This window comes from Callospermophilus lateralis, chromosome 18, assembly GCF_048772815.1.
Source record: "Callospermophilus lateralis isolate mCalLat2 chromosome 18, mCalLat2.hap1, whole genome shotgun sequence".
Classification (NCBI taxonomy): Eukaryota; Metazoa; Chordata; class Mammalia; order Rodentia; family Sciuridae; genus Callospermophilus; species Callospermophilus lateralis.
Genome location: NC_135322.1, coordinates 37,881,443 through 37,895,670, shown reverse-complemented (window position 1 = coordinate 37,895,670; position 14,228 = coordinate 37,881,443). Strand labels below are relative to the sequence as shown.

Here is a 14,228-nt window from a genome sequence, read left to right as displayed (position 1 = left end):
ACTAATAAGTTGATTTGGATGACTTACCACCTCTGATGAAGAATCCTGAAAACTGTTTAGCACATTTGAAAACTACAAATATGCTAAACAGTTGGAATAAAAAGAAGAGTAACTTTTCAAAACTGAGCAGTACTGTTAAAAAAACACACTTGATATATGTTCTCATAGGTAAGTTTCATTATTAATTCAAAATACTAACATTAAAAATTTTACTTCAAAAGACACATTCTAATATACACCTAATAATCTACACTTAGACTAGAGTGTAAATATAAGTTTGAGACTAAGATTACCAAGCATAAAATAGCAGTCTCCTTGGTGAAGGGGAATTGCCAAACCAGGTGTCTCTATGTCCCACGAGATCTTAAAACCAACATGCCAAGTATCAGGATCTCTGCCTTCAAAATTAGAATCATCATCACTCTCATCTTCAGAACCTGTTAAAAAGAGGAGAAAATGATCAGGAAAAAATATATATATATTTAATTCAAACTTCTGAGCTTTATAATCATTATCTTAAAAATAATTAAATTTTAATAAAATATGGTTATTAATGAAGTACATACATTTTGTCCATATTTTTAAAGAGACATTCTATAATATTTTCAGCATGCATTTGTTTTTCATAAAAAAACTTTAAATAAAATGAGGAAATAACCACTGATATTGAGGGAGACAAACTCTTATTTTGTTTAATTTAAAACAAGTAAGTTAGAAAATCTGATAAAGGGATATTTTTTTTTAGGAAGATTTTAATTACCAAAATTAATTCCAGAAAAAGCAGAAGAGCTAAACAAACCATAGAAGGTAGCGGAAAGTGTCAAAGAACTCTCAGGGAAACACAGGCCAAGGCAGTTTCAAAGAATTCACTGCTAAACAATTAAGGAATGGGTAATTTCAATGCCATTTAAATTGTTTAAGAGCATAGGAAAATGAAAGCTTCCAAATTCTTTTTGTGGAAATAAAATAATATGTATCAAAACTTATAAGGAAAACACACCTACAAAAACTGATCTCACACCCGAAAATCAACGTAAAATTCCAAATATTAGAAAATAGCATCCAAAGCTAGCAGCATATTAAAAGAATAAAATCCCAATACTAAGTAAAACTTATTTTGGGAATAGAATGATAGCTAAATAGCTAAAAACTTAGACTTAAAATTCATCATATTCATAGATGGAAACAAAACAAAACAAATTATGAGTTATCACTCCGGTAACAAAAATAATTTATGAAATACAATTGCCTTTCATGATGAAAATCTCAATAAAATAAGAATAAGTGGATATTTTTTGGCCATGATAAACTATAGCTCTGTCTCAATCCCAAAGCCAGCACCATATTTTAATAGACAAACATCAGGAACATTGCCAAAGTACAGAACTAGACCCATCGTTATTCTAAAGGAATGGCCAACATGATGGTACCTTCTGAAACTGCCTAACAGAGCAGCCCTAATTAGACAAAATAAGAGATATATGCCAGAGATATATGCTGGCATGGTGGTTCATGCCTATAATCCCAATGGCTTGGGAGGATGAGGCAGGAATATTACCAGTTCAAGGTCAGACCCAGCAACTTAATAAGACCCTGCCTCAAAATCAAAAAAAAAGAGGGGGGGGGCTGGTAATATAGTTTAGTGGTCAAGCATTCCTGGGTTAAATCCCCAGAACCAAAATAAAATAAAATATGCTAGGTACAAAGTCAAATCACATAATTAGTAACTTCAAAAATATAAACAAACACCTCACTTATAAAAAATATATATAGAAATATCGAGTAAGATTCTTATGTTAATGTTACTAAAGAGCAAAAATGAAGATTTAAACAGATGTAAAGATACACTGTATTCTAGGAAAATAAGGCAGAACATTGTGAAAAAGTCAGTTCTCCCTAAATATCCACCACTTTGTTTGTTTGTTTGTTTGCTAGAGACGGAACCCAGGGCTTCATGCATACTAAGTTCCCAAAATACCACTAAGCCACATCCCCACACCTTTTTGTTTTGTTTTGTTTTGTTTTTTAATTTTGAGGGAAGGTCTCACCAAATTGCCCCACCTAACCTCAAACGTGTGATCTTCCTGCCTCAGCCTCTCAAGTAGTTGGGATTATAGGTATGGGCCACCACACTGGCTTAAATCTACCTGCATATTAGACTTAATCAAAAGAAAGATCAACAAGATAGTGTTTTAGGTGAGTGGGGTTAGTAACTAGACAAGATGGTTCTATAATACAGTAGTCCCTCCTCATCCACAGGGGATATACTTGAATGCTCCAGTGTTTACCTGAAACCATGGGTAGTACTAAATCCTGTTATATACTGTTTTTTTTTTCTATATATACATGTCTATGATAAAGTATAATTTATAAATTGTTCATAGTAGGAAATTAAAATAACAATAAAGTAGAACCATTATAATAATATAATAAAATGTATATCAATGTGCTCTCTATATATCCCAAAATATCTGATCATATTTTCACCTTTTCACTGAGGAAGCACTTGATGCTTTTCTTTGACATGTCCAAATTGTCAGTATCACTATTCTTGTGTGTTGGGGTCATTAGTAAGTAAAATAAGGGTCAACTGAACAGAAACACTTCACTATAGGGAAGCTGATGTGACAATAGAGCCACTAAGTGTCTAATGAGCAGGTCTCGTACACAGCTGGACAAAGGGACCACTTGCATCTTGGGTTGGACAGAGTGCACAGCGTGAGACTGCTTCATGCTATTCAGAGAAAAGGGATGCAAATTGTGAATTATTTCTGGAATCTTCCTTCAGTAGTTTCGGACAACAGTTCACTATAGGTAACTAAAACCACAGAAACTGAACTGCAAGTAAAGAGGGACTACTGTATACATGGAAATCTAAACAAGTGAAAATAGCCAATGGATGCTTGTCTTAATATATAGAATTCCTGACATTGTCAGGATTAGGTTCAGCAGGAAAATGGGCAAATGTTATGAAGACAGAACTTATAAGGGAAACAAAACTAGAGGCTGGGGGTATAGTTCAGTGGTACAGCATTTGCCTAGCACACGCAAAACCCTGAGTTGAACCTAAGCACCACCCCCCATATACACACAAGAAAATAAAACAAGCTCATAAATACATATAAAAAGATGTTTCAATTCATTCATATAAAAGAAATGCAAATTAATCCGCAGGAGTTATTTTTCACCTATCAAATTAAAAAAGACTTTGTGCCTTTGTTGTTTTTTTCCACACTTTGAAAAATATAGTTAGTAAGAGTGTAGCAAAATGGCACATTCACATTCTGTAGAGGACGATTTTGCAATACCTATGAAAATTACAAAAAAGCACAAAAGCCTTTGTCCCTTATAAGAATTCCACTTTGGGACTGGGGCCATAGCTCAGTGGCAGAGTACTTGCCTAGCATGCATGAGGAACTGGGTTTGATCCACAGCATCACATAAAAATAAACAAAATAAAGGCATTCCATTCATCTACAACTACCAAAAAATTTTTTAAAAGTAATTTCACTTTTAAAAATACACACTAAAATTCCTAGTTTCAGAGGTTGTTAAATAATAAATAGTGCTTGAATATTATTTATTATAGCACTGTCTATTTATTGTACTAGTTTATAAGAACAAAAGATGAGAAACAGTTTAAACGTCCATCAAAGGTTTCTGGTTAAATAAATTATGCCATGTCCAGACAATGAAATATTATGTAGCCACTAACAATAGTATGACTAAATGTTGATATGGAATTAATATATTTTTAAGAAAAAAAACTAAATAACTATAATTTGTATAAAAAATACAGTGCATATATTTCTGGAAGGATACTCAGGAATACTCAGATTTTTCTAGGGAACAAGAGCAGAAGAGACACACTGAAGAGGTAGAAGGTGAACATTATAATTGTCTATACTCAGTCTTGTAGGAATGGCCCAACCTAAAAACTTTTTTAAGTCCATCAAAAAAGTATTTATTGAGCACTTGCTAGATACTAAGCACTGTTCCAAGAACTTGGAATATAGATGACTGAAATAAAGAGCTATGTCCCCATAAAGTCCTCCTTCTACTAGAACTATAAATAAGGGTCAATGATAACTATTAAGAAGACATTTAAAATTTAAATTCCATAAGACTTGAAACTGCTTTACTAGACTTTGGTCTTCAAGAGAAAGGTCTCTGCTTCTATTTCATCGAAATTTAGAGCCCTAGTGATTGGCACATCGAAGGCATTCAATGAACACTGGTACTAATTGCTTGCTTTAAACAAAATGTTCTTTCAATTCCACCATTCACAGTCCTTACTAAGTTAAAACTGCAGATAAGAAAATATGAAAATGCTTCAAACTAAAGAACAAAATAAAGCACAACACTGCTGTTAAACTAGTACAAACCTCAACTCTAAAGTGGTTTAGAGGGGCTTCAACAAGGGTTAGAATGCTTAGAGCAGAACTCAAGGAGAAGGTGAATCCTGAAAGACAAGAATGTTTAGATTGGCAGAGGCTATTGTAATAAGTAAGAGAGAAGACAAGATGATGCTAAGTTTTATGCAGTTAAAATGAATAACAAAGCATGTTTTATTTAGGCTAAGTCATGTACACGTTACATATAAACACCACATAAACAATCCAAAAGTGCATGCACCCCAATAGACAGACTCCCTAGATTCTGAACATCTTACTCTAGAGTAATGTTTATAAGGGTCAAAAGCACTAAAGGAAATAGGGGGAAAGTGGAATTCCCCTTTATGACTATTCATTCACATTACTTTGCGCTAAAGCATGATGAGAAAGTACAGACCAGAAAATCCAAGTTTCATGGGTCCCTGCAAGAGAGGAATGCTGCTGAATGACTTTTAAGGACACATCCCACTGTGGGTATTCTTCAGTTTGTATCTAAAATCTAATGCTGCCATATTAATAGAATCGCTTCCTTTTTCATATTTGTTCTTCTTTCTAAGATATTTTTTTCTCAAGAACTTTAGTATCTTTTAATTAGAGACTTTCTTTAAAAATATCATCATATAATAAAAAGGTCCAAAGCCATCTCCTATGTTAACTCCAAAAATATTTTTAAAAGAATCCTCGGGGGGCTGGGGTTGTAGCTCAGTGGAATAGCACTTGCCTAGCATGTTCGAGGTTCTGGGTTCAATCCTCAGCACCACATAAAAATAAACAAAATAAAGGTATTGTGTCCAACTACAACTAAAAAATAAATATTTTTTTTTAAAAAAGGATCCTCTGGGAGCATGTTAATGTCTCTCTTAAAATGTAGAGTGTATGCTTAATAGAGAGTAACTTTATAATTAAAAAAAAAAAAAAGGATCCTCTGGAATAGAGATGACAAACACCTTACACATTAGGGGACATGTTTGATTTGTTGGCTGTAGGTTTTGAGCCCTAGTAGAGAAGATTTCAAAACTTTCTCCAGGCTCAGGTGGAAAGAGTGGTATAATCAATTGCTGGTGTCCGTCATGGTCACTAAAAGGGTCCATGGTAGTATCTGCACTACACAGTTGCTGTCCATGTCTGATGGTATTCTTCCGGCAGCTCCTTTTTATATATAACATACAGTTACAAATAGTGTTATGCATAGCACTCGAAAATACCAGAATTTGTTAAACTAGAGACTGCAAAGCAGAACAGAACTCACAAAGGTATGTAGCTTTACTTGTCCTGTATTTCCTTAAGAAATCTACATTGGTGGCAACTGATAAAAGTACTTTGCATAAAAATCCAAATTCCCAGCTCTTCTTGAATTACAAGATCTGGCATTCATGAACCAGCCACAAATGGCTATAGGTAAGAAGAAGCTGCCCCCTTCAGACAAGGCAAACTGTCCTCAATCAGCAAATTCACTTCACTCATCTGTGGTCCCTGCCTGCACCCTACAGAAACATCTGTGAACCTGCTCTGGAGCTGGGACACAGAGCCCACAGGCAAACTGGACCTATGACCTGCTTTTGTCAATAAAGTTTAACTGGAACATAGTCATGCTCACTCTTTTACATACTGTGGCTGTTTTCCCACATGACAGCAAAGGTTGAGTAGCTAAAACATAAACTACAAGACCTATAATGCTGAAAATATTTACTATTTATCCCTTTACAGAAAACACTTGCCAATTTCTTTAAGTCTTGATATTTATAATTCATGTGAAAGCTGAGGACAAATATGGTGTAATATGACTAATAACACCATAAAACATAATAAAAAATTAATGCTAAAATTAGTAGATACCCAGATCAATTTAGCAAAAGAATAGTGATCTGAGAAATCATGTTTGTATTTGTCAGACTCCAAGGCCCAAATAACAATGGATATAGCAAATGACACAAGAAAAACAAATATTTCAATAACTTTAAAAATAAATGATTCTTCAAACTACATAGTCAGGGGATTTTAGGTGGTTTTAACACCACTGAGTATGGATTTTCTAGTCAGTGGCTATCTTTAGAGGCTAACGGGCTGGTTGACTACTTTCCCTCTCATTTTCATCTTGGCACTCTTCTCAATCTGGCACCAATAAAGTCTGAACAACAATCAGAGACAGCAATTGCAATCAGTGTTTCCCGATGTCTCCCATAAATCCAGCACCTTTGAAATGTGCTCATTAAAATGATGTTTTGTTGAGGGTTTTCCCCCCTTGGGCTCCATAGGAAGGAGAGAAGTTGTAGGTCTGATAAATTTTTTATTACGTAAGTATAGTGCGGCTCACTTTCTCAGTGAAATCAACTTGTAATTATCTATAGCAACTGCAACTGATTACTCTTGCCCCATGTTATTTTGGAAACAAGCAGAGGCAATGGGTCCCTGCTTGCCTTTAAGTAAAATTGGAAGGATTTTAAGTGGCTCAGTGTGTTTAGTACATTCCCAGCTCCCATTAACCAAACTGTTAGAGAAGTAAACGATGTGACAAAATACAAAAGAACACGAAGTTTTCAAGTCAAGTTTAAAATGTCCAGAACTTCCCAAAGAGAAAATAGTTTAAATCTTTTATGCTAACTAGTTTCTGAGGGAAAAAATGTATTCAATTTAATTAAGGATACATGCCATCCAATATTTGGTTTACATTTATAAAGTTATATGCAACCAGTTATAGAGGAAACAAAGACAGAAGCCATAGCATGACTATGTAGAGATTACAATGCTAATCAAAAAGATATATTACAAAAGAGTGTACCATATTTAACAATATGCATAAGTGAAACTGTATGTCAATACAATATAATCTCTCTCTTATATAAGTATACATTCATCACAAATTTTGGTCCATTTCTTGACCCTTTCTTGGTCAAGAGCTAAGACTTCTAAGACTCTATTTTACAATTATATTCTCTATTTCCTTTTTGGAATTTGTGTGTGTGTGTGTGTGTGTGTGTGTGCGCGCGCGCGCGCGCGCGCGCGCGTGATGCTGGGGATTGAACCCAGGGCTTTGTGCATGCAAGGCAAGCACTCTACCAACTGAACTTACATCCCCAGCCCTCTCTATTTCCTTGATTCCATACCCTGAGGGGTTTATATAGCAATCCTTTCCTATCCATGTTCCAGATCTGGACGCAAGAGAAACTTACAAGTTAAAGGTGTCCAGCTGGTAGACATCATTAGGCTCAGCCTAATGCTGTCTTCTTGGCCAGTACTAATCTGTTACAGTCCATTGTCTGGGAGGGGGTCTATTTCAAAAACTGGAGGGAGACAGAAGGTAAAAGAGAAAGATGAAAGGTTGAGAAGACACGTTAGAAGAAAAATATCATGGTGTGTGTACAAAAACAGAATCAATTATGGATTGCAAGAGGGCCACATGAAGAACATGGATTCATAGGAGAAAATGCTGGAAAATCAGGGAGAGACCAAGACATGGAGGATTTGGGGACCACAGTAAGGAATCTGGATTTATACAGAAAGCTACAGACACTGAAGACTTTCTCACAGGTCACATCTGCTTTTGAGAATGACCTCTGTGGAAAGCACAAACTTTATGTGCAGACTTGGTGTACTTTTTTTCTGGACCAGTTCCCAAAGCAATGGCAAATGGGTTGTGCATAAGCTGGAGAGCACTGAGGAAGCACTTAGAACAACTATGTCTCTAAGCTAGAAAGGTTACCCAAGGAGAAGGCTCCCTACCGAAATTCTACAATTTATAAAATGCTTTCCTTGATGGACTAAGATGGAAAAGGAGAGAAGCCTGCTGCTGATACGGCATATACTCCTTTCTCAGCTACCCAAGAATGAATGGTCTGAAGAAATGCAGAGAATTTAGAAAAGTTTGAAGCAGGAAAAAGTATCAATCCCAACTCAGACTCTATAACAAGAAGCTGCTTTCAGCTGCCTGGAAACAGGCAATTCAGGACAAATGAAGTCCCTTGACAGAGATAAATTGTAAAATTAATTATAAGTTTTCTGGGATTTTAGGCGAAATATTGAAAACTCTTTATGGAAAAAAAATCTAAAAGCCCTTCAACATGATGTCTGGCTCTGTCAGGTTTCAGATTAAGCATTTGGGATAAAAAAAAATGTAAGATAAAAATATTCACATATATAGGAGAACCTCATTACATCACGTTTCATGGACTTAGGGGGAAAAGTGAAGTGAGAAAGGAGAGAAAAATTGCTTTGAGGGCCCCTGGCTAAAGCTTCAAAACCACATTAGATGAAGTCAAATATAAAATAAGGAAAAGAAGCAGTGACACTTTTCAAACAATACGTTCTCCAAACCAGAGCTCATGAGGTTCCTTGGGCCCCAGGAAGGTTCAAAGGGAATGATGGAGACCTACAGGAAACCTTGCCACTATAAATAACACTGAAGACCAGACCACGCTGGGTGAATCAAGATGACAATTATTTATTCATCCACCTTCACACAAAACTTTACCCAGAGTTCAAAATACATATCCAAGGCCCCGTTTCCCTCAATCCCAGTTCTTACAAAAAGGAAGACCATGGCCACAAAAGACAGGGGCAGTCATTTGGAAGCCAGGAGCTAAAGTAAAGCCAAAAAATAAAAGGGATGACATTGGAAACTGGTAGTATCATTATTGTTAAAACAAGGTCCACCTGAATCCAGTGAAATATCCTAGTATTGAGAAAATTCCTTACCTTTTAAAATTAAGTTTCTTTAGGTCCAGTTGTTTGCTACCAACAGAATCCTAAAACTGAATACAGATTACAGTTGCAGAAATCACGAGTTACTAGTCAGTGTCTACACTGTAGCCCAGTAGTACAAACTCCTCAAGAACAACAAAGACTTTCTGACTTTGGACACTAAATACTCATTTTCTGTTCTATGCGCATATGAAGAGGCATCAAGATGCAAATCATGCCTCAGTGAGCTTCCAATTTAATTCAAATGTGAATAAAACTTGATCTAGTTTTAGAAGTTGGGACAGTATTTATTTTTTATTTATAATTATTTATTTAGTATTTATTAGGAGGAAGTAGACACTAGCAGAGAAGACTTCTGACATGTGTGTATGTTTTACTTCTTAATAGGAGAGCTAGGTACACAGATATGTTCACTTAATGGCAATCTACCAAGCTGAATATTTATGGCTTATAGGTCAATAATTTTAAAAAACTAAATAGACAGGTTAGATGATACAGTTAAGGAAATCTTACAGAATATATTGAAATATTCAAAAAGATTGAAAATAAAGGAATAAGTAAGAAAAGAGAAGATTCAACAACAAAATCATATGGATTCCAGAGAGAAGAGAAAATTGGGAAGGAAGAAATATTTGACAAAGTAACTCAAGAAAATATTCCACAATTGAAGCACATTTGTTTCCAGATTGAAAAGCCTACAAAATGCCAGCGTAATACATGAAAAATATCACTGCAGTGTTGTAAAACATTAGGAAAAAAATCCCCCCAAAAATGACATAAAAGATGAAGAAAAGTCAGAATCCTCAATAGGAGTAAGGTAAACAATAGTAGTGCTATGTCCTCGAAATTCTGAAGAAAAATTATTTCCCACCAAGATTTCCAGACTCAAAGTCTACACACATGTCAAGGTAAAAATAATTCAAAATATACATGACCTCAAAAATTTCCTCCTAAGAACTTTTTCTCAAGAGTGACTAGAGGACATACTCCACCAAAATAAAGAAACACAGAAGGAAAGAGAACAGGGAATGCAGGAATCTGAAGAACCAATAAGAGAGAAGCGAAAAGAAACCTATGGATTACGAAGAAGAGATATTTATAAGAGGCTGCTGTCCATCAGGCAGAGAAGGCAATCAGTCATGACCAGACAGATGAGACGATTCTAGAAAACATTTCTCCAAGACAACAAATCAACAAAATATCTAACTGTCCTGAAGCTATTGAGAAGAGATTCAGAAGACTAGTAGAGAGTCTGGGATTTAAGTGGTCCTAAGCACATGGAAAACTACAAAAACAGACAAAAAGCAAGACCAGCATTAACAGAAGAAGAAATTACAAGTTGGCAAGAAAATATCAACTGATCACAAACTATTACAAGCTCAGAACAGCATGTTCATGCACATGAAGGCTGAATGCCAATACAATCAAAATTACAAAATATCTGCAATAAGAATAGAAGGAAATCAGAAGAGTGTGCATGCACAGACAGGGAGAGAAAGAAAACTAAGTAAACCCTCACCTTCCATATTAGGAAGCTAACAGACAATGCTCAAAACAATGTAGACACATTATAACCTACCTGAAAAAATAGAGGAGAAAGACCACCTCTAGGGAAATGGAACTGAGGAGAGGGGCATGGATAACTGCTATTTTCTTTTCAAAAAAAAAAAAAGGATTAAAATATGACTTTAAAAAAATTATATAAATGCAAGGCTGGTGCTGTATCTCAGTGGTAGAGCACCAGTCTCTCACGTGTGAGGTACAGGTTCAATCCTGAGCACCACATTAAAATAAATAAAGAAATATTTTTAAAAATTTCAACAACTTAAAAAAATTACATAAATGTACTATTTTTTTTAAAAAAAATGTAGTTGAAGATGGACAGTATGCCTTTATTTTATTTGTTTCATTTTTATATGGTGCTAAGGATCTAACCCAGTGCCTCACACATTAGGCAAGCACTCTGCCACTGAGCTACAACCCTAGCCCAAATGTACTAAATTTTAATAAAAACTAAAAATAACTACACTTATTGAATGCTTACTGCATGCTAAACACTGTAGTTATGTCCTTATCTTTATATGCTATTTACATATAAATACATTACATTTTATGTAAAATACTTGTATTTAATCCTAAGGATCCTGAGGTGGGCACTGTTCTTATCACTATTTCACACATGAAAAAACATAATCACAAAGAATTTAAGTAACTTGCCTAAGAGCCCACAACTAATTAATATCAATACAAATTATGTCAATCAATAGTACAGAATCCAAATACCCAATTAATGCTATAAATAGTAAAGTCTGCTCCACTCCAATTCGCCTGCTTACCCTTTGCTCATCATACCAAGATATCATTAAAAATCCAGCCATTCTTGGAGAATCACATTCTTGCAAATCACATGTCTGTTAAGGAATATATCTAGAATACCTAAAGAACTTGTAAAGCCTTAATTTGAAAACAGGCAAAGGATGTGAATAGACATTTCTCCAGAGAAGATATAAAAAAGGCCAATAAACATATGAAAGGATACTCGACATCATTAAATATTAGGAAAATGCACTCCAAAACCCCAATGAGATACTCTTCACACTCAATAGAATGGCTAATAAAAAAAAAAAAAAAAGACAGAAAATAAAAAGTGCTGGCTTTGATGGAGAGCAATTAAGAACTGTTGTGCATTATTGGTGGGAATGTAAAATAGTGCTATTGCTGGGGAAAATAGTAGGCCAGTTCCTCTAAAGAGTAAGAGCAGAATTACCATCTGGTCCAGCAATTTCACTTGCGTGTATAGTGTACACTGCAGCATTATTCACAACAGCTAAAGATGAAAACAACATTGATAGATGAAGGGATAAACAAACAACAGAGTATCAGTTTGCACCTTAATAATAAGTGAAATACTGATACGCTCTATAAAATGGACAAACCTTGAAGACAGTATGTTCAGTGAAATAAAGCCTGACACAAAAGGACAACTGTGGTATGATTCCATTTATATAAGGAACCTGGAGTAGTCAAATACATAAGGGCAGAAAGTGGAACAGTGTCACCAGGGGATAAGAGAAGGGTGGCTGGGGAGTCTCGGTTCAATGGCCACAGTTTCAGCACAGGACAATGAAAAAGTTGTGGAGATGGATAATGGTGACCAAGGCATGACAACGTGAATGCACTTAATGCTACTGAAATCTACACTTAAAAATGATTACAATTCTAAGTCACACGTATGGGTGTGTGTGTGTGTGTGTGTGTGTGTGTGTGTATATATATATATATATATATATATATATATATATATATATATAATAAAGAAGTGTAAAAAAGGGATGAACTATTGATACAAGCAACAACATGGATGAATCTCAAAATGATTATGTTAAATAAAAGGACATAGACAAAAAAAACATTATATTATAAACTCTATGTAATTCCATTTATAGAAAATTCTAGAAAATGGCAACAAATGTCATTGCTGGTCTTCCTTTCTCACTAGCATTGAAATTTTGCCACTCTTCTTTTTTCCAGTGGTTCCTTATCTGACACCACATACAAGCCTGGTACTTTGTACTAGACGTGACAAGGCCCCACCTTCTGCCCTCCATACCCCTGCCTCTCTGTCTTCATGTCTGGATTCCCCCTCGTCATACTCCATCCTGTTCACACTGCTGCTTCTGAAACACCCCACTCATGTTCTATGGAGTTTCATTTGCATTCCATGTTCCCTCTACTAGACCGCTCTCTCCCTTCCGTCAAATTTCCACGTGACTTGTTCCTTTCTAGTTTTTGCTCAAATGCTACTTTCTGAATGAGGCCCTGCTTGACTCTGTGATGTAAGACTGCAAGCCTGTCCCCCTCTTTTGTTGCACAACCTACTTACTTATTTTGTCTCTTCTTGCTAGAATGTAAAGATCAACGAGGGCAGGAATTTTTCTCCGTTGGGTTCACTGTCACACACTCAACTTCTACAACTATTCTTGGCTAAAGCGATTAATAAATAAATAATTTCACAGGGGGAAAAATGACTTGTAGGACAGAGTGAGTTTAACTGAGCAGTATAAATGATGTTAAAAATAACTGGCAAACTACATCATGATGTAATAAAACCAACCTAGATCAAATGAGTTTTGAGACCTTAAGGATGCTGAGAGGTGCAGAAAAACTTAAATATCAACATGTTTTTAAGATTATGAATGCTCCAAAACCCTTAGCTGCAATTATAATCTAGTTTTTTTGTGATTTCAGTGATGCACTAACGAATATAGAGCTACTTGTTTCAAAACAGAGATTCAAGAATTATGGGACCAGATTTCCATCCTTAAAAAAATTCAACTTTTCCCAAATAGAGAAAGGAGAATCATGGGAATCCTAGAGTTCCAAGGAAATTACTGCCAAGTCCCTATTTTTGAGCCTATCCCATACTCAACAAGAAACATTTTATGAGCCTCCTTGGCCTTTCATGGGGTATCTGGAGATATAGGAGATACTTGGCACTATTAAAAATCTTAAGGATTATTTCTTTATAAAGACAATGTCACTGAAACTATTTCTTTCTGAACAAAGAAACAAAAATGGCAACCAATAGTTACTGTCTAAGTGATGTTTTTGAAGGTGTTCCAATCAAAGAACAAGGTGCTAGGCCATATGAAACAATGGGTTTTTAATGCCTTTCCTGCTAAAATTCGTTTTTTACAGCTAGGAGTAACAAGCAATTGCCCACAAAGCTGGAATAGGAAAATCAAATACTTTGCCTATTTACATATGGTTCCCTGAAGCCATTCCTGATTAAAAATTGTACCATTTCAATCTTCCTTCTGGAGATATCTATTAACTAGAAATGCATGTGAAAGCCAACGAATTTAGTATATAATTACACATATCCTATACAAATTACTTCTCAATGACCTCTACTCATGAAAATAAACCAAAGAGGGATGATTGGCTCATTATAAATCTACAAGAAGATTTCCTTGGGAAAAGGTATTGAGAGTCAAGACCTGAAAGATCTTAAGCTTCAACTGAATTTAATTTCAGCAGGAAGTAATCACTTCTGAATCTGAACTCCCAATGCATTTTACGCAATCCTCTCTAGTGGCAAGCAACACTCTCCAACTGACATCCCTGCTCTTGTCA

At 35.3% G+C, this 14,228-nt stretch overlaps 1 protein-coding gene across 2 annotated transcripts in view; it reads right to left on the bottom strand.

Annotated features, from left to right (window-relative positions):
• Fto (FTO alpha-ketoglutarate dependent dioxygenase) overlaps nt 1-14,228 on the bottom strand; it is a 372,769-nt gene that overhangs the window by 242,340 nt on the left and 116,201 nt on the right. For both annotated transcript variants that reach the window (XM_076837477.2, XM_076837478.1), the window contains exon 4: nt 294-437. In XM_076837477.2, the coding sequence (XP_076693592.1) occupies nt 294-437 (144 nt within the window). The remainder of the gene's footprint in view (nt 1-293; nt 438-14,228) is intronic.